The sequence below is a fragment of the Lichenostomus cassidix genome, chromosome 6 (assembly GCF_008360975.1).
Source record: "Lichenostomus cassidix isolate B80296 chromosome 6, HeHo_3.0, whole genome shotgun sequence".
NCBI lineage: Eukaryota > Metazoa > Chordata > Aves > Passeriformes > Meliphagidae > Lichenostomus > Lichenostomus cassidix.
The window spans coordinates 20,358,981-20,382,024 of record NC_139487.1 but is presented as its reverse complement, the minus strand read 5'-3'; the positions used below and the strand labels follow the sequence as shown (position 1 = coordinate 20,382,024).

Sequence of the window (23,044 nt, the reverse complement as noted above, 5' to 3'; positions counted from 1 at the left end):
CCATCTTTTTTTCTCTTGCATTTTATTTTTATTAACAAGATACAAGGAACAAAGTACACTCAGAAGGAGGCATAGAAAGCCATAGCAGTCACAGCCACTTCACAGAAAAGAGACACAGGAACATAGGAAAGGTTTAGTGAGTTTTTAATTGCAAATGGCACTCCATGCTGAGACATAATTTTGGGGAAAAATCTGATGAGAGCTGCAGATTTAATTCAGAGTGGCACCACTGCATTATCTTCACCCAAAATCAAGATCAACGGGAAAGTGTATGTATCTGTTCATGCTGGAGGAGCAATCTGAATTCTGCCTCTCCGTGACAGCTGCACTCCCATGAGGTCATGAGAGAGTCACTGTCCCACTCTCTGCCTCATTTCTCTCATTGTAAAACATTATTTACTTCACTTATTCCCACAGGTTTTGTGGCTGTAATAGGAAGTGTAAATCATTATTTTACTATTGCGGTGGCTGGGAAATCAGGCCTGTCTTTCTCACTGTGTGTTCTCTCTTCACTACACACAGGCAGAACTGAAACCTGGAGAAACCAGAGAGTCCAGCTGCTGGGTAGAGGTTTTGCTGTGGTTCCTGAATACCCTCTTGCTGCTCTTGTTGGCTGAGGCTATATGTGTAAACATTCACAGGCCCTCTCCTTTGGATTGTTCCTTGGAGCCAGATTTTCTTTTGATGTGAAACAGGATGTGTGTGTTAATTAATTTATTTTACTCAGGGTAGGAAATTACTGCCAATGTTCTTTGAAGAGTCCTGTGAGCCGTCTCTCCCCTCATGTAAACATTCAGGCAATTTTGGTTAAAATGTTTATTTTTTTAAAACGATGCATAAATGTTAATCTGGCTGTTTTACAGTGAAGAGGTTTTACAGGCTCTTTTAAAAATGTCAAGGTCATCTTTAAACAGTTACTGTTTAAACTGAGGAGGTGAAGCACTGGACCAAGAGGATTCAGAGATGAAAAAAATGAAAACAAGTATTTTCTGCTAACAGGTGTTATTTGAGAGTTATGTGCTGGTGAAAGTGATGGTGAAGTACTCTGGAGACATTGCTTCTGCCTTTACTCCTTTGTAATTGTACTGTGGACATTGTTAGTGAAAATACACCCTTCCTGCCTTAGTCCTAAATTTGAAAGGACTTCTGCCTGGTGATGACAGGAAAGCGCAGGCTCTGTAAACGTTGACTTCCTGAGACTGCCAGGAGGGGCTAGTTGATGCCAATTATGGCAGTGACGTTTGTGCTGTGGAAGTGCACTACTTCTTGGCTTATAATGGACCAGGAGCTTTGATGATTAAATGTTGCTTGTAACGTCTCACAGATTCAGAGTAATCTCTCAGGATAAAAAGGTTTGAGAATCCCAGTGCTGGATGATTCTGTCATTTTACTTATTATAATGCAGCACTCCCACATGGGTAAGGAGCACAGGGTATTCCTTGCCAAAACAAAAAACTGTCAAACTGCAAATTTAACAAAATTGCTAATGAACCCCTGTATTTTTAATAACTTTCTATTTTTTTTTGTGTCAACATTAAGTAACTCCAGTCATAGTTTGATGTTTAATTGATAGGGTGCTATGATTTGAGAGTTCAAACTGATTAGTCTGTGACATGCTACCAGGCATGCACAATATTTTACCAAACAAGAGCAGACAGATGCCTTGTTCTGAACAGACTGCAGTTTGAGATTGATCCATCAAGATACTATATGACAGCAAATTCCCCAAGGGAATGATTTGGTCTCTTTGTAATCTCAAGAGTCTGCATACACTTCAGTGTATCTTTGGTGTCTAGCACTCTTATTCTGGGACAATAATCCACAGCCATTTAAATCAAGATCTAACAGAAAACTCAATGGAAAAAAGTTCAGTTTGTCCCCAAGAACTGTGCCATAAAATCAACTGAGATGAGAAGAGGAAGGAATTGCAAGTTGCATAGTGTGAGATACATTAGTTTATCTTAATTTGAATTGAATTAAAATAGAGCTACTAATAGCCAAATGTTGTGATGACTTAGGTGGTGAGAGTTAAACTGGAAGTTTTCTCAGTCATCTGTGCTCCATTTTAAAAAGCAAAGAAGCAAAATTTGTTGCAGCTGGCACTAAATGGAAACCTTTTGTTTCAACAGTAGCAGTAGATCACATTGACTGATGACCAGAAACCAAACTGCTCATTTTTCATTCCTTTTGGTTACGGGTGACCCACAGCAATGAGGGATTTACTTTTCATATTTCTTTCAGTATTCCAGAAAACATTCAGCTCATGTAGACTGTTCTTTTTTTTTTTTTTTTTTTTCAATATTAGCCTTTCCTTTGACAGGGACCTTATTTTCTTATTTTAAAAATACGGAGACTCCATTCAAGGATGTGCATTACTTTTCAGTATTCATTCAGTAATCAATACCACTCAGCATGGTATATGTATAATAAGTTGGTGGAGATATCTGGAATATAGGGAGAAATCTGTGTTCATCTTTTACGTAACAGTCATTGAGTCATGCCATCTTGTTTAAACAAACAGTGTGAATCTTAAAATAGCCCCTGAACATTCCACTGCGATGGCCATATTCAAATGAATGTTCAAGATGTTTCCCCACTATCGTATACCCACACAGTAACCCTTCAGTGACAGCAGAGCTGCCTGGAGTCACTATTAAGCTACACTGGGCACTGATCATATGGATCTGTTTGCTTCCTCTGGTATAGCAGGAAAATCTGCTTCTCTGTCATCCATCCACCAAGGGAGGCAACAGAAATTAAACATTTTGAGGCTAAGCTCATCTGAGGGTGATTTTAACATACCAGTTATTGTTACTGGATAGTTATTAAAGGAACTTGTAGAACGTGACCTTGTTGCCATATAAGTGGTGGGAAACCCTGCTCTTCACCCAATTAACAATTGACATTGGCCAGTTTCAAGAAGATAGAAGTGAAAATTTGATTTTTTAAAATGCATTATTATTAACATTCTTATAGATACAGAACTAGAGGAAATTCTTATTGCTCTTATTTCTCTGACTTTCGTAATCCTCACTTTTCCTTTAGGGTCTTATGGATAAATTTCAAATTATAATTTAGATGTGATAAAAGCATAAATACATTGTAAAACTGATCAGTTAAGAGAGCAGCCAGTAGACATTGCAGCATTCAAAAATGGTTTAGTGACGTATCTGTAGCAAAGAAAGTTCCCAACAGGAATCTGGAAAGGCGACTCTTCTGGAGCTCACTCAGTTTCTAACCTAGAACTCAGGCTAGTATTGGAGGGATTTGGATGTTCATGAGATGAGAAACATAAAATCAGGCTGCTGTAGCCTCTTCTATATGGCTCTGTGGGTGAAGCACTCAGCTTGTCAAGACTGTCCATGTGTTGTCTTCCACTAGGCTTTGCCTATGTCACATATAGTTGTGCAGGAATCCAGAACAGCCTGTGAAATCAGTCAATAAACCTGATATTGATCCCTCATTAAGGTAGGATAAGGCTCTAGAGAAGAGATTGTGTGGAGTGAGCTTTTGCCAGTTAAATATGCTGAATGTGTCCAAAATGCTTCCCTTTCCTAGCTGGAGACCTAGCCCATGCTTCTGAAATCCAAAGCTGCAAGCACTTCAAGCTGAGAGGAAAATACCTCGTGTCTTGGTGACTTGGAGAAATCCCAGTGAAAGGCATGTGTCCCCATGGCTCACTAGGGGCGCTGGGGAAGCAGGCAGGCTGCCAGCAGGTACACGGAGCCTGCCCGGAGGCACCCAGGCATTGAGACCCTGCCAAACCACAGCTGCCCCCTCCTTTGTCTGAGCTGCCTGGGGGCAGTGACCCGCAGCACTAAAGAGCAGAGATGTACAGAACAGGGCTGGCCACTTAGACTACCTACTGACCCTGTCTCATAACAGTAGAAAGCACTCAGAGACATTAAAATAGAACAAATTTGCAATGAGATCAGGTTATATGTTTTATGAGCCATATAATTAACATGCGACACTCAGAGCCATGGGATATTATTGACTTAAATAGCTTAGTAACTATCAAAAAGGATTAGGCATTGACATGAAACAGAATAGCATGTGCACTGACACAAGCTAGGATCAAAATTACAGGGGCTACCAATCCTGGTGCTTCAGGGCATATTTTGATCATCAGCTTGGGGTCAGGAGGAAAGCCACTCTCTAATGAAGAAACAAGCAATATGCACGTGGGTCCATGTTACGTGGATCTCTTTACTGGCCTGCTTTGATGCCTTTCCCTTTTTCTTCTCTGTCTTCCTTTCATACCCTTCTCTTCCCCCTCCCTTACATTTATCATCTGGAATAGGTCACTACTGAAGACAAGACACTAAACTAGATGGATGGCTGAATAGTCCCTACTAATAGGGTAATTTAATATTTGCTTCTCTCCAGAACTCTATCATTTATTTCGAATATAAATTTTATATTCATTCACTAAAAAGTTCCTCTCTTTCCAATCTTCTTTCTATGCATGCTACTTTTTATTTTTATCAGCCTCACTTACAAATCCTCAGAGGTAGCAAATGAATGTCAGTTTGGGAGAAGGAAGAGAACAACCAGGCACATTAAAGGAAATTGATTTTCTTGGTAGATACTCAACAATGGCATAAGTAAAAAAAAATTGAGATTTCGTATAGCCAACATGAATAGTCACCTATGAACATAAGGGGGTTTTCTTCTGTGTACATGAATGTGAGTCCGTCAACAGTCATGACAAAATGATGCTTGATTTAGTTAACTCTTTGCACATTTCTTTGTAGATTCAGAAGCAAAATAACAGTTAAGAATTTCAAAACTTTTTCTCACCTGCCAAAAATTTATTCATTTTAAGATGATGGAATATTTCACACAATTTTAGATGCTTGGATGCTTTGTTTTGCATTTTCATTTGTTACTATACTGAACTAGTGTCAGTAAGCCCCACACAATAGCAGGGCAGGTTGAATTTTATGCCCTGTAATAGCCATGTGGGTGATAAAACCTACCTGGAGTTACTCACTTTAAAGAGGCAGGCTGGAGAGCAGAGGCATAGAGAAGAAAATTAGTTGATTCTTTGTGGGATCCCAACTTAATAGCAGAAACCCAGAAAATGTCTATTAAAAAAATATGCCTACTCATTTTCGTTACTGCAGGTTTCTTGTTTGCTTCTTGCTTTCAACCTCCCAGACTAATTTCTAACTCCACCCATTCTTACCTTTTCCAAGTCCTTTCTTTTTGCTAACATCCTCTCTTCGTGTCTGGTACCAGCCAGCAGTGTTCCACTCAGCACAGTGATACATGCTGCCCTTGGGCTTGTTCAACCTTGCTGGAAAGGTGTTATCATGCATCTTCTCCAGCATCCTTCCCATTTTCCACAGTGGTTTGAATTCCAGTTAGTTTCTGTGAACTAATTTTTTAGTCCTTCACTCTGCTTCCCTAAAGACCAACGCTTTTGTGTTATCGCCTTCTGACAGACATTCTTCAACATTCCGAAGCTGACCTTAGGCTCCATGGACAGATGGGGCCTGATCCGAAGTCCATTAACATCAGAGGAAATGTCCATTTACGCCCATGGGCTTTGCATTAAATCCTTTGCATTTTACTTACTTTCTTTAGTGCCTCTTACTCAGCTCCAGTTATTAAAATCAGATGAATACCTCACAGATCCCTGACAGTTCAGAGTACAGTATAAGCCAAACTGTGCTACTTCAAAAGATACAGACCAAAACTGCGACTCTGCTAATGTGAAATCTGCAGCTGACTAATACTAAAAGCAAAGCATTACTTCCAGATTTCAATCCTGCATAACTCAGGTCAGGATCTCACTTACTGTTCATTTGCTGACTCTCCCATTACTAGTGCACAGACTCTCAAAACTGTTTCTTACTGTTCAGATATTTCCTGGTCCCTACAACGTTATTCTGACCAGGCACCATCCAGATTCACTTCTGTTTGCAGTTTTGCTCTCAGTACAAGTAGACTGGAATGTCAGCCAGAACATCAATATTTCTTTCTGTTGACACAATACTCTCTTATCCATATTGCCACCCCTCCTCCTGCTTCATTTTGTCTACATTCCTTTTAAAAACTCTACTCCCATAATTTAGTCTCCCACTCAGTACTTGGTTTAATCAAGTCTGTCACTCAATTTATATCCCACTTCTCACTTAACACAAGTTTCTCAGTTAGCAATCTGTTTCTGTAGCACTTGCTATGAAGAACACATGGTTAGCTTTTCTTTACACACTTGCTCCTCTGTTCCCTGATTTCCAGACCTCACTTTTCCTTTGTAACACTTGCAGATGAGAAATGTCCTCTTCTGTCTCCCTTTTTTTATGTTCCTCATTTATTTTTATGAGACCACTGTAATCAGAGCTTCTAAATATCTTGAGGTGCTTTGTGTAGGGCACAGAACATTCCTTGAGTCCAGTTAAAACAACTTTCAACTGCAAAACAGCTCTCAGTTTAATGCATAGCTTTGGGTAAACCTCTCCTGTTGCTGTACTTTTTTGTCATGGTTTGACCACTTTCCTCTGCATAAAAGTTAGATTCACTCCCTCTGTCTGGTTATTCACTACAGCATGCTAGAATTTGGTCCTAATCATCCACTCTCAGTTCTGTGTTGAGGAACAAAGCCCTGTTGCTCTGTACATTTTAACACTGGGGAATTGGTTGCATATTTCCTGCTGACATCTCCTAGCACAACCACAGCACGAACTTAACAGCTCACCTTTCCTGCACAAAGGACATCTAAAGTCATTTTGGATGGTGGAAGTGCAGTGCAGGTTGTGTATCAGCAACATTGCCCACCTCTGTATATGTAATCTCCCACTTGAATTTCATGTTATCAGCTGATTCCCCTGGTAAGGACCATGGGTTGTCAAACTGCTTTCCTCCTTGGCTGCAACTGTTCTGTTAAAGAAATTGGTGGACCACCAAATGAGGCTGTTGGAGCAGCTTTTTCTTGGCAGGGGGCCGATTGACTGATACCTGTTGGGTAGATCGTTTGTTGGTTCTCTGAATTATGCAGCTGAGTCAGCAGGTTTTCAGGTTTAAATGCTGGCATGGTGTAAGACGCAGAATGCTGTTGTTTCATAATCACCTTCTAGAGGTATTGCTTTGTTGTAATGCTACTGTTATGTTGTCCTACTTTTGCTATCTACTTTCTGCATAGGCTGAGGGAATTTTTGCCCACTGCATCACTTCAGTGTAGTCTTTGCAGCACTAGGCTGGCTGCATTTAACCTGGAGATGGGGAGCAGGGGGGATATGCAGGTGGCTGCTGTCACTGCTTTTCATATGATTGAATAACATAATGATTTCATAGTCCAGACATGGCACAGAAATATATGGTACTTATACAGTACTCTTAATTTTCAGATCAGTTTAATGCTACTCCTGGCTTATGGTACGCTCATCTGTCTCCCTGAATGTTCTTAACACAGCTTGCACTCCCAGTCACGCAGGAGAGGCCAGTGCAGCCCTTCCCTCTCTGGCTGGATCAGTGACTGCCCTATATAAATCTGCATATTAAGCAGATTTGGCAATTGTTCAGACAGAGACAGACTCACTTAAGTAAAAGGAGAAAACAAACTTGCTTATGAAGACACTGCAGCAGCACTCTCAGATGCTATGCTAGTAGACACAGCACAGAGGCTGGTTTGTTTCCTTTTGTTGTTGGGAGACTGATGATTTCTGTTTGTCTTTTGCGTCCAAGTCCCATCTCTATAAACCACGCGTGGGTGCGAATGCCGGTTCTCACTCTTAACAGTTTCAAGACATTTCGCGTGTTCCCGCTTTACCTCTGCACCAGATGGTTCATTTCCTCGGGGACTTCCACACGCGTCCCCAAGGTCGGGCAGCCTGACAGCGCTCGGGAGCACCGGGCCCAACTTTGAGGTGGATCCGCAGAAGGGCTTGAGGCCCCGCTTCCCCCGCTCGCGGGCGGCAGCGCAGCGGGCCGGGTTCCCTGCTCCAGGCTCGGACTGCGGTCGGGACGGGCGGCGGCGGCGGGGAGCTGCCGCCTCTCCCTCCCCGCGCACGGAGCGGCCGGGGCGAGCCGGGAGGCTGCTGCCTGCGGGCCGCGGCACTCAGGGGCCGGGTGGCCCGGTGTTAGCCCCGCTGACGTGCGCCCGGGGGAGGGCGGCGGCAGCGGCTCCCTCTTCCCTCCCCTCCCGCCGCACGCAGGAAGCTTATCCGGCCGAGGCTGGCCCGGCGCCCCTCGAACGGGGAATTAAGAGAAATACCCGCTGTGCCCCCGGCCGGGGTCTGTTCTCTGCCGCCTGCGGGGTGCGTGAGGAGGGGGCGCGCCCGCCGCAGTCCGCCCGCCCTTGGCGCGGGGCGGGGGCGCTCACTGCAGTGCCCGCTCCGCGCCCGCGGGCGGGGGGAGCGGCCGCGCCCCGGCTGCAGCCCCCGGCGGGCGACGGCGCTGCGGGCGCCCCGGGAGCGCCCCCGGCGGCCACACCCCGCGGCGGGCCGGGGCCGGCGGAGGGAGGGGGCCGGCGCGGGGTGTCTCCGAGCCAGTTCTCGCGGTGCTGGCCAGGCTCAGCCTCCTTCCCCTCCCCGGCGAGCGGTGACTGTGCACGGTGGAGCGGGGAACGCCGAGCCGGGCGCCGGGGGAGCCCGCGCCGCCCCGCCGAGCCAGAAGGAAGGCCGCCGAGGAGCGCGCCCGCCCGCCCCGTCCCCGCCGCCCTGCCCCATGCCCCAGCGACGCTGAGCCTCCCGCAGCTCGAACATGGCCACCACGGCAACGTGCACCCGCTTCACCGACGAGTACCAGCTCTACGAGGAGCTTGGCAAGTACGGAGCCTGCTGTGCGCCCCGCGCCGCGCCCCGCCGCCCGCCCCGGCCCCGGGACCCACTGGCGCTGCCGGGAACCCTGTGCCGGCGACCCGGCTCTCCCGGGAGCCGGAGGAGGATTAGTTGTCGCGCTGTAATCCTGTTCTCCAGCCCCCTGTCCACCCCAGCGGCACAGCCGCCGGAGGGAAAGGTGTTCCTGCCCTCCTGGGTCGCCCCACCGCAGCGGCTGTCCCCGCAGCCTTGTCTCGAGCTGCGCGCTCCTGTTGCACCCCGAGATTACCTATCTTCCCTCCTTTCTTTCCTCCTGCCTGCCCCGTTCCCCTCTCCGCACCGTCTCCCAGCTGCACGTTGCTGTTCCCTGCAACTGTTTCTGCGCTGGGACGCGACACTGTTACAGCCACTCCGCGATGCTTCAGTCCCCACTTCCTTGTCCCTGTGAAAGGACCAGGTGCTGCTGCACCGCGCTTCTCCTCCCTCCCTGCTTCCCTCGCTTCTTCCCTCCCTCTCTCCGCACTTGTCTCCGCATTGGCAGACTTGCTGCTGCACCCTAGGACAGGGCTTTGCAGGGGAGCCCTGTTGGGCAGGAAAGCAGCGTAGAAGGGGCCAGGCTGGGATTATGGGGACAGTGCTTTCGTGGGTGCTCGCTCCCTCCCTTCTTGCACCAACTGCTGGGCTCTGCTGCATCTCTTCTCTCCAGCCCGGTGTCCCTGTCCCTCCCCACACTGCTGCAGCTGTGTGTCACCAAGCCCGGGGCCCGGTGCTGGTGCTCACCTTGATGCTCATTGGTTTGTATGTAGAGGTTGAGGAAGGGGATAAAAAGGCAGAACTCCGCAGTATTGGAAGGATTCAAGCTATTTTAGGCTCCCTGTAGGACTAACTGTATGTGGGGCCCTTGTGCAGCTTCTGTTCCCCTTTCTCATAGTTGAAATATGTACATTTGTCCCTAGACATGGGTTTGCATTCCTGATCTGAAGGACTTGGAATTTTCTGCTAGTTTTCTCATATTTATCCTTTCTCCTTTGCAGATCTTTCCTGTAAAGCTAGTTGTTATTCTTTACCCGCCATGGTTTTTTTGTTATTTTAAAGATAAGGGGCTATTTTCAAGCGCTTGTTGTGTAGTCCTGTGGATTTTGAGTCCCTATCTTTTCACCTTGGTCTCTGTTGTAGTCACTCTTTTCCCTCACAGAAATCCTTCTTCCCTCTCTCTTAGACCTCTTTTCCAAGAGGAATTCTCTGTGGAATAGTTGTAATAATATCAATAGTTTCAGCTTGAGAAAATGTACAAACCCTCGTAGCTTTCTACTCCATTAATAGGTACATGCTTATCCCCATTTTGCAGGCGGGTTGAGGGATATAAGAGGACTAGTAACTTTGCAAAGTGTTGCAGTGATTTTGTGACTGAGCTTGCACTTGAATGTGGGAGAAGTGAGTCCTGGTTTTGTGCTGTAACTGCCAGGGATGCCGTCTTTGGGAGATGGACTTACTGGCTAATGTTGGCAGCACCGTTCTCGACTGTTTGTCTCCTGTTTAGCAATCCCTTCATGTCCTGTTTCTGTGCTTGTATGGTCTCTCTCTTCCCACACAGTGTGCTCTTCCTACTGGGCTGTCTGTGAGGGGGCTTGAGGAGTCTTCTTGAGTACCACAGAGACTTAAGTTTTTTGCTGATCAGACAGCATACATTGTTCATCAGATTCTCAGGTGTTGTGTCCCCCTTCTGTATGTCTTCTGCCCTGTCATTAATCTGGTCCACGCTGGGGACAGGAATTGTTGCTATTATATTCTCATTTTCAGTTTCATAGCACCTACCCTCTTTATTTTTCTTCCAGGGGAGCCTTCTCTGTGGTCCGCAGATGTGTAAAGAAAAATTCTTCACAGGAATATGCTGCAAAAATCATCAACACCAAAAAACTGTCAGCCAGAGGTTAGTGTCTCTATCTACCTTTATTCTGTATATTAATAGAAAAATACTTCACTGGAGTTGAGGCTGTAATAAATTTAAGGAATATGTAGTTGCTCGTTTTGGTCATTATTTAAGCACTTCAAAATAGTTGAGTTGTGTGGCAAAGAGGAGACTGAAAGAAGGTAGTGTGGGATGATAGAAAAATTCCTGTGTCTGGAAATGGATACTCTGTGAAGTGATGTTGTCTTTTTTCTTCTTGAGATCTTTCTTCTTCAAGCTGAGCTAGAGGTAGATTCATTTATGTGTGTGTGTGTACCAATCACTCATAATAAAGAGAAGTGTTGCAGACTTATTTTGCTGAATGTCTTTTTTACCTAGGAGATCTGTCTTACCAGGACAGATGTGATTTTTTTTTTTTTTTTTAAATAGATGCTATATGCCTTGCTCCTTTCATGCTGTAGTTAATGGTGGTGCATTTGGAAACTAAAAGGTCTGCCTTCAAAGACAGAAATAAGTTTGATGAAGAAATCTTGCCAATTTGACTTCTCAGTATATTACGGCAACGGGTTGTGCTCTCATTAGTCCTGGAGACTTACAAAACTGGAAACTGGACTGCAGGATTACAAAAAGAGAAAAAATCTAATTCTTCTCTTAAGCTATTAGTCTTCTGTTTTCCAGGAACATATGTATACACAAAGGGTAGTAGACCCTATAGTAAGAAGGGAATGTGTATCTTCTAGTGTGTAGGGAATCACAACTTTAATCTACAAGGATTAAAGTTGCCTTGTAGGTGGGTTGGATGAGGGGGAGGATGAGAGAAACAACTGCAGTGAAAGATGCTGAAAACATGGAGTGCAACAAGTTGAGATGCCAGAGGCAACTGTTTCTATAAAAGGTGAACAAGAAAAATTGTAAGTCTTTAGAGGCCTTTCAGATTTGACCAAATTAATGTATGAAGCCCTTGACTATCTTGCTAGTTGAGTAGAGGGCTTAGTAGGGGGATTGACTGAGAAATGAAAGAGAAAAGCATGAGGAGAAAGCAAATGATCTTGATAAATGATTTAGAAGTGAATAATGTTTTGCCTAATCCTTACAAAAAAGAAAAATAGAATATGTATTCTCCTTCTTGCCAGAATATGAAATGTGATGATAAGAGCAGAAGTCAGCTTGAAGAATAGTGAAAAATTTCCATTTACTGTAGTTTTTATGGTTTGTATGAAGAAGTAGTGTAAGTGGTACAGTGCTGTGAAGCAGTGATTTTTCTTTTTTGACTTCTGGAAGCAAGCATGTGTGCTAAGGTGTTTAGTATTTAGCCTGAGTGAGGTCATGTTGCGGGCCAACCAGAGGAGCCCGGGATTGTTAATGATGTGGCTGCAGATCTTTTGAGAATCAGTGTCCCCTCAATGGTCACATGACAGTGCCTGCTGATGTAGGTGGGATATCCAATCCCTTGAGTTCAAAATTAGTTCAACTTAATATGGGAGAGGTTTAAAGAGTGGCTTTGCTTTGCTGACGGCCATTAATGCCGTGTTTGCTCTGCAGACTTGCCTGTCCATCCTGCAGTGAGGACTAAAGCTCAGGAGAGCCATTTCTCAGATGCTGGTTAGTGGACATCAGGCTGCCTTGAGAAGGGAGGGGGCAGTTTGATAAACTGATCGCAAGGATAAACCATTACCTTACAAAGGAGAGGGTATTGAAGTTAACTCTGGGGATAAGAGAAATGGTCAAAACTTCAGGCTAAATACAGTTGAAACAAAATTCAAAAACATATTTGCTGAAGTCCAAAACTCTCAGGAAAAACTGATTGAGTTAGTTTTTAAGTGTCTGGTCATTTAATGAGTTACAGAGGGAGAAATATGTAGATGCTAATTGTTTTTTGTAGTAAGGTAATGACAGTTTAATGAGCCGACACGTAGGAAAAGAAGTATGGGCAAATATAGGCCATATTTTGATCTATACTTGCTATTTAGATTTCATGTCTTCCTATAAATAAAATACATTGAGGCTGCTAGCCTGATCCTCAGCTACTTAAGTCAAGGCAGCTGGCAATGGAATACTTTAAAAAGCATTGGTTAGATAGGGTTAGTGTGAGGAGAACCAAGAAAGAAAATGGATGTTTCTGCTGGTACAGAAGAGTATCAGAAACAAGGGACTGATCAGGTTGTGTTGAAGTTTTGACTGAGCAACCTGTAAAAAGTGGATGGTGACTTCAACTGAGTATATAGGTTCCTCAGTTATTCCAGCTGCGTTTGCTGAGAGCTCAAGGGGTAAGTACAGAAAGTACTTCTGTTAAAAGACTGAATATTTTGATAGGAAGTTAGTGAATTCACCTTGGAATAGGTCTTTAAAGCATTGAAGGAAAAATGTGTGCTATTTAGACGCTGCAGCTGTAAATCAGTGATTAGGGAGATTCAATCCAACAACCTGAAAATGAAAGTCTTGGGAAAAGGCATTTTAGAAAGCTGTCTCCCTCAGGAGCAGAATTACAGTGTTAATTCTGCAGTATCCTGGATATATGTTGCCTGATGTGTCCTTTCCCCAAGCTAGCACTTCTCCTTGGAGTCTCCATGTGCCCATCAGTACCTCTGCCCAGGACTCGTCTGTGCACCCAGCTGCACACTGTGCATTGTGCAGGGTAACCCACTGTCCAGAACTGCCTTCCACACTGCTGGCTTTCTTCTAGGCATGGTCACAGAGCCAGAATATTCCCTTATGTGGGGATAGCCTTCTCCTCTCCAACTTAAGCATAGCTACATTTAACATTTTTTACTATCTCTAGCATAATTGGACCTGTGTAGACACCTGATGCAGTAACTGCTACTTCACAAGTCAGCATCTTGCTGCTGCAAAGTATGTGTAGCCCATTGCTGCTTCACGGAAGTTTTGCCTGCTGTAGTGCTTTCCTTGTTTCTGTTCAAGGCAATGATAACAGAGCCTTGCTCTCCTGCAGTACTTCTTGATACTTTTGTTTTTCAAGACTCGTAGTGAAGACATAGTAGATAGCTTACTGGGAAGTGCTGAAAAGCTCACTGTATGTGGCTGAAAAGGAGGAAGAGGAATGCTTTAGGGTGAATTATATGCAATTAAAGGGTAAAGACTTGAATAGGCATGGTGTTTTGTTTTACAAGGCTTCTCTGTGAAAGCAAGGAGAATGGATATGGTGCTGATCCTAACAGCTTCAGTCTAGTAAACTTCACCCTTCATAAAATACCAAGTCAGATGTTGAGAGGAAAGTCTCTTTTTTATATTGTCTATGATTTTTGGATGCCTGTTCTCTCTCTATTTGAATAAGTTTTGTCGGTAAAAGCTGGTCTAAATTAAAATTAATATTTTGGCTTTAATGAAGTATTTGCTATTATTCATGTTGTGTTGATGCTTAAGACTGCCCAGTGAAGACCATGCCAAGAAGTTTAATGTTAAATAGAGTCCAAATGCTTGTGGAAAGGGAGAGGAAACAGACTTCACCTTACTCAGCATTCAGCTGACATATAAGAGCAGTGGTTATTACACATGGGGGAAATACAATGCTTCAGTCATCTGAAATTCCTATGGGATTGAATGCACAGACTTCTACCAGTGCTACAGGTAGAGGGAAGTAATAACTGTAATTTTTTGAAAGTTTTCTTGTGGCTTTTACCAGAATATTTTTTGAACATGAAAATTCATAGCAAGTAGTGCTACAGTGAAGTTCAAATAAAGTAAAATTACTTGCAGTGATCAAAAGATCAAAAGAGAAGCAGTAGCTTTAGTAGCAGTAGGGAAATGTCCCCAGTTTGACTCGCCAGAATATACTTCAAGAGAGAGTCTGGCTTTGGAAAGAGGTAGGCAGAGCTTTAGGATTTGATAATTTTTACGATGTTGTTTATACCAAATAGTATTTAGTGATCCTGTCACTATCTGTAGTATTTCTGTCCTTTTTTCTAAGTGCAGGAGGAAAAATATCTGTGTATTACATCTACTGTTGAATTTAATTTACTTTTGAAAATCTGTATCTTTTAATGCTGGCAAGTGACATCTCTTGATGAAAAAATTAAAAACAGCTGCCTTGTGAGTTAGTCCACTTCACTGTGTTCTCCTTACTGTGGCTTTGCTCTTGACTGTGAAATAGAAGTGGCTTCTCTCCATTTTCCACCTTTCCAAATTTGTAAACCAGATAAAAAATTGTAGTCTAGCCAGTCATTTTGTTGTTGTTCCTGTCGGAGATTATGTGGATTGTGGGAGAAGCAGGGAATTACTTCTGTGTATCAAGCCCTGACAGGAAAAAAGCACTCTTTATAGTTCCAACTCTGCTTTATTTTCTGACACCACTATTGTCCTGGCTTTTGGTTCCATAGTGGGTGCCGATTTGGGCTTTACAGTATGTTTTGTTGAAGGTGTAAGCAGTACTTTCCCTGGACACTAAAACATTGAGCTTGAATGCTGCAGAGGAAGTTCAGCAGCCTCAGTCCCTAACATCTCTCTTGATCCATTCTGTATGTGTTCATAGCTGCTGCTTGCATTAGGACTCCCTTGGACTGTTGTTGAGACTGCCAGGTTTTGAGTCCCCTGTGGGGCACTGCACACAGCTGGAATTGTGTGCGTGCAGGGTGCTGCGCTGCAACGGGGCCGACAGCTCTGCCGGGGCAGGCAAGGCCAACACCCGGTCACAGACTGCTCAAGAGCAAAGCCAAACTCGTGTAGAAGTGTCCTGTGATAGGTGTCCTCTGTGTGTTCCTGTGTTTGCAGGTTGAGGGCAAATGTCCTTTCTTGCAGAGGATGGCAAATCAAACCATGTCTGCTCAGCTGTACTTGCTGAGCAGCCAAGTCAGGTCCACTTATTTGGTGTGGGAGAGAAACTGCCCTTCCTGCAGCATGGGCTGAGTGAAGAGCTTCCCTCCACCCCAGCTCCACCCCATGCCTCCCCTTCGCTGCCTGCCGAAGTCTGAGAGGTGCTGTGATTACGGAGCATATAATAGCAGACCAGCTGCAGTGGGTTGGAAATTTTTTGGAGGTCTTTGCACACATGGAGAGATGTAGGGAGCAGAGCAGAGAGTGCTGGGCACCCTCTGGAGCAGTGCGTGAGGCTGGGAACTGCCTGGCGGTGTGACTGTAAGGGGCTGGATGCTGCGGGACAGGGCCTGCAGGGGAGGAATCGGTGGGATGGGCATGTGGGTAGCAAGTGGCTGAACTCTTCACTCTGCACCACAGCACACAAGTGCAGCAAGGGCTGGTAGCAGGGCTGCTCAGCTGATGTCAGAAACAGCAGCCCTCTACCTCCCACCAGCAGCTTGCCTCCCCCTCTTCCACCTGCCTCTGCCTGCAGTTCCCTGCACAGGGGAAGAGTGGTTCCAATAGTCTGTATATATGCCAGCAGGGGAAATTTCGTTGGAAGAGGTGCTTGGAAAAGAGGAGGGCTTGTGTAAAAGAAGAGACCCTGACCTTGGAGGAGAGGTTGGAGATGGGAACTTAGTGAGGAGCTGCTGAGGGTCAGTCTGGCTTTTTGCCCACCCCAACATATCAGTACAGGCAGGAAAGTGCCCTGGTGTGAGAGCCGGCAGAGATTGTTGGGGTGGCAAGTGGTGGAAGCCTTGCTTTACTGTGGCTCGCTATAGCCAGAAGCTGGCTTCCTCCCACTGTGGATGTTAGTGATGGTTGGGGTTACCCCAGGTTGGCTCTCAGTTTACGCTGTATATTTTATAAAGGAGCTGGAACAGAGCAGACAGGATTTCAGCTTGTCTCTGTCTTCTCAGTGGTCACATTGAGTATTAAATTTCCGGCATTAACAATGAGGAGGGGGGGGACGTGGGCACACAGATTGGGCAGGAGTTCCTACTGCCTCTGCATGAGGTTAGAGAAAGGAGCTTGGTGAGAGAGTCGGGTTTCTTGTTTTCCCAATATAAACTGGATTTGTGTATGGCAGAAATGTCGTTAGACTAACTTCTGCACGTGTCCCAAAGCCCTTGGCTCTAGAGCATTTACTCTGATCAGCAAGCCATGGTTGAAATATTTGTAGGTGTCCCTACAGTAAAGAGCAGGATGTTGAGCACTCTTTAGATATTTGGGGCAAGGGGAGCTACTTTGATTTCTTGTAAGAAGGATACCATGAAAAAACTATTTGCTTTTTCTTTGTTGGTTTTGGGGTGTAGCACAGAGATTTCACTGTCTCCAAATTTAATCCTTCTCTAGACAGTAGCAAAATCATCACTAGCAGAGAAGGATTCATCTGTGGATCATGAAGAACTCTCTAAAGGGTGCCCTCCTCCCCAACAATGGGTTAACACCACTGTTTCAGTGTTTTAAGAGAGGACTATGACAGTATTTTTGTTCCTTTCTACGCCCTGGAAGTATTCTAGTTGTTGTGGTCCTCCAAATTGGATGAAGACAGTTTTTAAAAGGGAAGCAGGCTAATACAAAAATTTCTCTCCACTGTGCTGTCTATGAGCACAACCCTGACAAGGAAGGCATCACCCCCCACTTTTAATTAATTCTGAACTGCCACCTGTTTTAGTGTTTCAGGTGTTTTTTGTTGTTGTCGTTTCCTCTGTTCTTGAAATCTCCCAATGTTTACCAACATAACAGATTTAAAAAAAAACCTTATTCATTTGCCAGTGTTTGACTATAGAGTGAACTATTGCTGTTGGCTTGGTTGGGTGAAGAGGGCAATATTGCTTGGCACCAGGGTCACCAGCACAGTAAAGTAGCCTTGAACATTGTAAAAGAGAAATGTGGAGTATCTCACATCATTGTGTGTTTGCCTGCAACAGAAGTGCTGACAGTGCTCAGAGTATTTATCTTTGAGAAAACAGAGGTACACTGGTTTCTGATGAGCAAATACATCCTTAACATTTTGAGGTGCTTACTAGATGTTTTGAGGTTTTTTAGTGTATGGAGGAAACGTGACCCTGTAACTTAAACTACTGTAGTTCCTGCTCATCCTTATGACAACAAGCTTAATGCTTCAAAAATTGGGGCACTTTGAATTAGGCTGACATCTTGTTCATTTTTATACTTTATTAAATTTACTGTCTATTTAAATACAACTTTATATTTTGATATAATCTCCCCAAACATTCTGGTATTGCTGCCTGCATGATTTTTGGAGAACAGTTAAAGAATACCTCTGAAGAAGTGGGCTGGCACTATCTTACAAGTAAGCTTTCGGAACACTGAGGGTTGCCCAAGATAACTGGGGCATGGATTTAGCTTTCTTGTGAAACTGAGTCTATGGTTGTTAGATTTTGATTCCTTGTAGCTTTTTTCACTTTCTACTCTTCATCTCCCTTTCTTTCCATTTTAATTTTGAGTTTGTTTTAACTGTTCATTTGTGTCTCATGGATCAGTTACTTTAACCCGTAATTATATTAATCTATTATGCTTTGATGGAAAATAGCTTTTTAGTAATGCTGCTTTACTTTTCTCCTTTCCTCCCAGAGAATATTGCACAATTTCTGTTGCTCCCACAATGTAGATGAGCAGACTCGGAAGTGAGGTATTTGGTGCAAACAGCTGATTGCCAATGTCTGAAGAGGTGTGAGGAGAGCTGGTTAATGTTGTATCTTGCCTTTGCATGATGGAGTCAGGGGAGGGAGAGATAAAGGTGGCTTTACTCCTGGTGTCAGGATCTCTCTCACTCTGGTCCTGGCAGAGTCAGAGGGAGAATTCCCCATCTCTGAGATGTGAGTTGAGTAAGTGCAATGACCTTTCAGAGAATGTGTGTGTGCGTGTAACTTTCGTATTATGTTCCAGAGAGCATGAGTTACATATCTCTCTGAAGTGGTGACCCACTGTCCTGCTGCTCCAGTCCAAAGTTCCCATCTTGAGCTAGCAATTGTCCAAGCATCCACAGCCATGAGATGTCTTGTTCTACCTGTGGCTGGAGTGTGCCTATCTGTGACACTGGGACAAGTCCAGGTTAATGTTGTACTTCAGAGAAGGTTGCTATCTAATCTTTTCTCTTTGCTAGAAGCCACAGGTGATTTTGCTGATAAACACAAGACCCCTTTTTTTCTGAGGCAGCGAAGGCAGCATCTCTTTTTGCAGTGCTATTGTTTGTGTGATTCTGTCAGAGTCCCAAAACTTGAGCTGAGAATTGTCTCAGAGTAGAGTAGGCATTGTGGGAATGAAGACACAGTTAATTTTAAAGAAAAACAAATGCCATGTAAACTTATCTCTAAGGAAGGAACAAGCTTGTGAAGATGAGCCTGGGAGTGGGCATAGCTCTTTGTAGGCCTATGAGCCAAAAGCTAAATGGCAGATCAGGCAGGGAGTGGCAGCCTGCCTGCTGTGGCAGAGCTGCTGGGTTATCTCTGGGGGCTGTTGCCATGATGATAGTGGCAAACAGGGACTGAAAAATTTACCAGATGCATGTGAGCCAAAGGATTAAACTTTCTCATAGGAGAGAAGGGAGGGGAGGAGGGTGGGTGATGGTGTATTAACGGAGGACAGTATCCTGGTGAGAAATACCAGGCTCACTCTCCTATAGCCACTGGGATGGTGGAGTGGAATGCAGACTGGCATTCGTCCTCCAGTCTAAACTCTGGGCAACACTGCTCTGACAGATTTCCTCTTTGAAGAGGGGGTGAATGCACCCTGCTTTCACTCCATAAATCATTGGGATTTGCATTGCTTTGGCAGGTGAAATGTAAGAAGTGGGAAAAGTTTAACTCTCTTTTTGGGGTGTGTTTTTTTGGGGGAGTTTTTTTGCTATTCCCTATACCTACAAGTAACTCTAGTTCTCTACCTTGTGCTTAGGGATTTTCCCCACTAGAATTTGTGCAAATCAAGTTTCAGTGTTGCCTGCAGGTTGCAGACTATGAAACAGGATTCTAACCAGCCTGCACTAGTGTCATTGATAGCACAAGGCAGTTGTCATTAAAAATATCTGATGCAAAATCATTTCAGTACTAGTAAGGCAAGTAGTGGTCTTGACCCTGCATACTGCTTTTGTTCCCTTCCCAGATCTGTTCTGGGGATCTGGGGATCATTCCCAGATCTGGGGCAATGTCCCTGCATATCAGAGCTGATAGCGTGATGGGCAGGCAGCACAGGAAAGAGGCTAAGCTTGGCAGTTCTCCCTTCACTGGACTCTGAGGAAGTCCTATTACTACCCTGTGTTGCAGCCTCCTTTGTGGAAATTGACCATGATAAGGACTGGTTCTAAGAGTATGAGTGATTTGAAGCTGGCTGGGGAGTGAGGAGCCAGTGAGGGGGTCTCTGCACTCAGTGCCCAAAATCTTGATGCTCCATAGCAAAAGGTGTTATCACTTGGTTGTTTGCAGTACTGCAAATTATCACAGTACTTTCTTGCAGGCAGGTTCAGGAAACACCTACCTGGTTGTGCCTGGGAAACCTCTGAACAGCAATATTCTATGATAAAATGTTTGTCTGAAGGCTTAGTAAGAGAGAAATGTGGTAATAAAAATTAGTTTAATTCTAGAAGGGCTTCTTCAACTTATAACATTTATTTATGAAATGAGATATTAATATCTATGGAAATTAATGGTATTCCCACTAGCCCAAATCCCAGTGGACTTTTTAAGGTCCTGCAAGCACACGCCATAAGTCAGAACAAGGATGTTAAGCCTCCAAAGCCAGTTCCTGAAAGCGCATGGAAAGGGCTCTTTCCCTTCCTTCACTTCTCTTCTAGGCACTTGAGTTAGCTGGTGTAGGCTGCAGCTTGTCTAGTGGAGTAACTCAGTGTTTGGATGTGCTTTATCTTCTGCAGTTACTGTGTCATCTCCGATAAGTCGTTTGGTGTACACTGTGGTAAGTGATAGCTGTGAAGACAGAGATGTTGTTTCTTGATGTTGAAGACAACTCTTTTGAAAGAGGTTTTCTCAGTCCCAGGGGAACAGTGAGAAAAGGAGAAGCACTCTGACATAGCCTGACATCTGAGGTGAAAAAGGAGACAGAAGAGCTAAATCCTTAAACTTCAGTGCACTTCCCCTGCTCCCTGTTCTTTTACAGGGATCTCTCTTTCACAAGGGGTCTCCTTGTCTGTGGAACAGAATATAGTCAATGTGTAAAGTTTCCTGCAGCTCTGGAGATAGGTGAGATGTTTTCTGCTAGAGACCTGATGTCATACACCTGACTTGAAATGTGACTTCATAGGGGACAGTGCACTGCTTTCTCTGCAATGCACTTTCTAGATGCACATTTCAAATAACATGGGTGCCCTGGAAGCTTTTTCAGGGAAAACAGCTTGTTAAAACTCATCCTATATTGGTATCCAGTGCCTGCCAAATAGACTTAGTGTTTCTACTGTATTAGAGAAGCTGCCATTCTGAAAATGTCCAAGTGTATTTTGGGTTTTTTTAAATTTTATTTCTTTCTTTATATTCCCTTATGTCAAACCATATAACATTTCATGGGCAATGGGCCAAGAAATCACCCATTGGCTGGAGGAAAAAATAGATACAGAAAGAGGAACTTGTCTTTAGTGCCCCCTGTAACCCACAGGGACTTGCTGGAGCATTTTCCTTGGAGGCTACTAGAGAGTATAGCCTGGTGATGCCAAGCAGGACTTTTCTGTTGTTTGCCAGAAGAATTGGTGTGCTGTTAAGTTTAATTTTGCCTGCCTCAGGGCCACTCCACGTAAGCTTTGGGTATCAAATGTCCTCTGTTGAGATTGTGTCAGAGAGATTAGGAGCATTGAAGTTGCACAGCTTTATTTTATAACTGGTGTCTGTGCAGAGACAAAGCTTGATTGTGATGATGTGTTTCTTCAGTGCAAGTTAAAGTAGTGATTCATAGCTCCTGTGTTACTTTAAATATTCCTGATTTTTGGATTGCAGATTGAAAAGTGGCTTTCAGCTCTGCCCGTTTTTGTTTGGTTCGTGTGTCATCTGGCCTAGAATCTGCCAGCTCTGCAGATTAGGATGTTGTGTTGTGTCTGCTGCTAGTTATGAAGTTGCCTGGATTAAAATCTTCTGTGCAGAGCAATGATCCACAGCCTTCTCTGTCTGTCTGAATAGCTCTTGCACTTAATAAGGATGATGTAGAGGAGTGAAGTGTTGGTCAGCTTGTCCTTTGTGTGGAAGCACTTCTACAGCAGCAGCCTAAGAGTCGAGCTCTCATAATACGTTTGTCTTCTCCAGACAGCCAAGTTCACCATCAGAGATGTGAAAAAGGAGGCACAAGGCAGTAGGCTTTTTTGATAATCATTATCAAATACTGCTGACAAGTTCAGGCGACTCTAGTTGCTGGTAGCAGTTTATGTTGCTGCAGACCTGGTTACATTTTTAAGGAAGCACATTGTGTCTTGTTAACTCTTTGTGGCTGTGTACATTTAGCTTCTTCAGTAGTACTGAAGCTGAGCTTAAAAAGCTTTCCCTTTTACCACCTCACAAATAGTCAAGAAGTTTCATATCTCCCTGATGAATTATGAAATGTTAATTGCGGAAGTTCTTTCTCATTTGAAAACATAGAGAAAATTTCTTCCCCTCCTTGGAAATAAAACTTGGGTCTCGCTGTTGCAGTTGCCTTATCTATAGGGGTGGTAGGGGTTGGCTCAGGAACAAGGCAACATGCAGCTCGACTGAGCCAGAGGAACTTAAATTCTTCCTTCTGCATCTTTGAATTCCTGGATCCTGCATTGCAGTGACTTGACACTGCTGAGATCTGCCTCCCTGTCGCACTGTTACCTTGTCTGCTAACCAGCTGTAGTCTGATACTTACTTAGCTGGTTCATCCAAAACCACCGACACCTGATGTGATCAGCTGATGGGGAGAAGAAGGGAGCTCACGTCCAGAAATAATCGCACTTGGTGTGGTTTCTCTTTGTCAAGCTGTGTGCTTCAGGACCCTCTGTGGCTAGTAGGGTTAAGACAGAGTTGCTGGAGTTCTTGCAGAGGTACAGTCACAGTGTATGCAGCAGAGAAGGTGCTGATATGGCTGTGTTGCATTTGGAACAGCTCTGTGTCCTACTGTCTCACTTACTGCATGTCCACTTTAAGAGAGTTCATCTGCAATGCAGCTGTTAACAGGGAAGTTCTGTAAATCAAGAGGGAGCGACTGCAAGTGAGCCCGGTGTCTGCAGTTGTGGCTGGGTCCTCCCTACAGCACAGGGAAACTTCTTCAGAAGGACCTTTTGCAGGAGAAGGAGGAGAAAGGGATGGCAGCAAAGTGCTGATGATAGGAGCCCCTCCTTTCTGTGCCTGTGTATGTATCAGCTGCGCAGGAGCTGGAAAACATGGAAAAGCACAGTGGGCAGCAGTCCTGGAACTGGAAAATCCTGTCATGCTTTTCCCCTCCTCACTCTGCCACAGAGTCTAACCAGGTGTTTGCTTAGGGCCAGTCCTGTCAGGATGTCTTTACAGCACACTCCCTTCTTACACAGGATGTCCTGTTAGAATTTGGAGCTTCTTGTGAGCATCTGCACGTCACTCAGAAG

At 44.4% G+C, this 23,044-nt stretch overlaps 1 protein-coding gene across 12 annotated transcripts in view; it reads left to right on the top strand.

The window, feature by feature from the left end:
* Nucleotides 1–23,044, top strand: part of CAMK2G (calcium/calmodulin dependent protein kinase II gamma) — a 134,443-nt gene that overhangs the window by 5,532 nt on the left and 105,867 nt on the right. For 2 of the 12 annotated variants that reach the window (XM_085065560.1, XM_085065562.1), the window contains exons 1-2: nt 8,434–8,774; nt 10,601–10,695. In XM_085065560.1, coding sequence (XP_084921686.1) covers nt 8,710–8,774; nt 10,601–10,695 — 160 coding nt within the window. In that variant the 5' untranslated portion in view covers nt 8,434–8,709. Of the gene's footprint in view, nt 1–8,430; nt 8,775–10,600; nt 10,696–23,044 lie in introns of those variants that run through there. The other 10 variants (XM_085065563.1, XM_085065565.1, XM_085065568.1 and 7 more) reach the window with 8 other exon arrangements.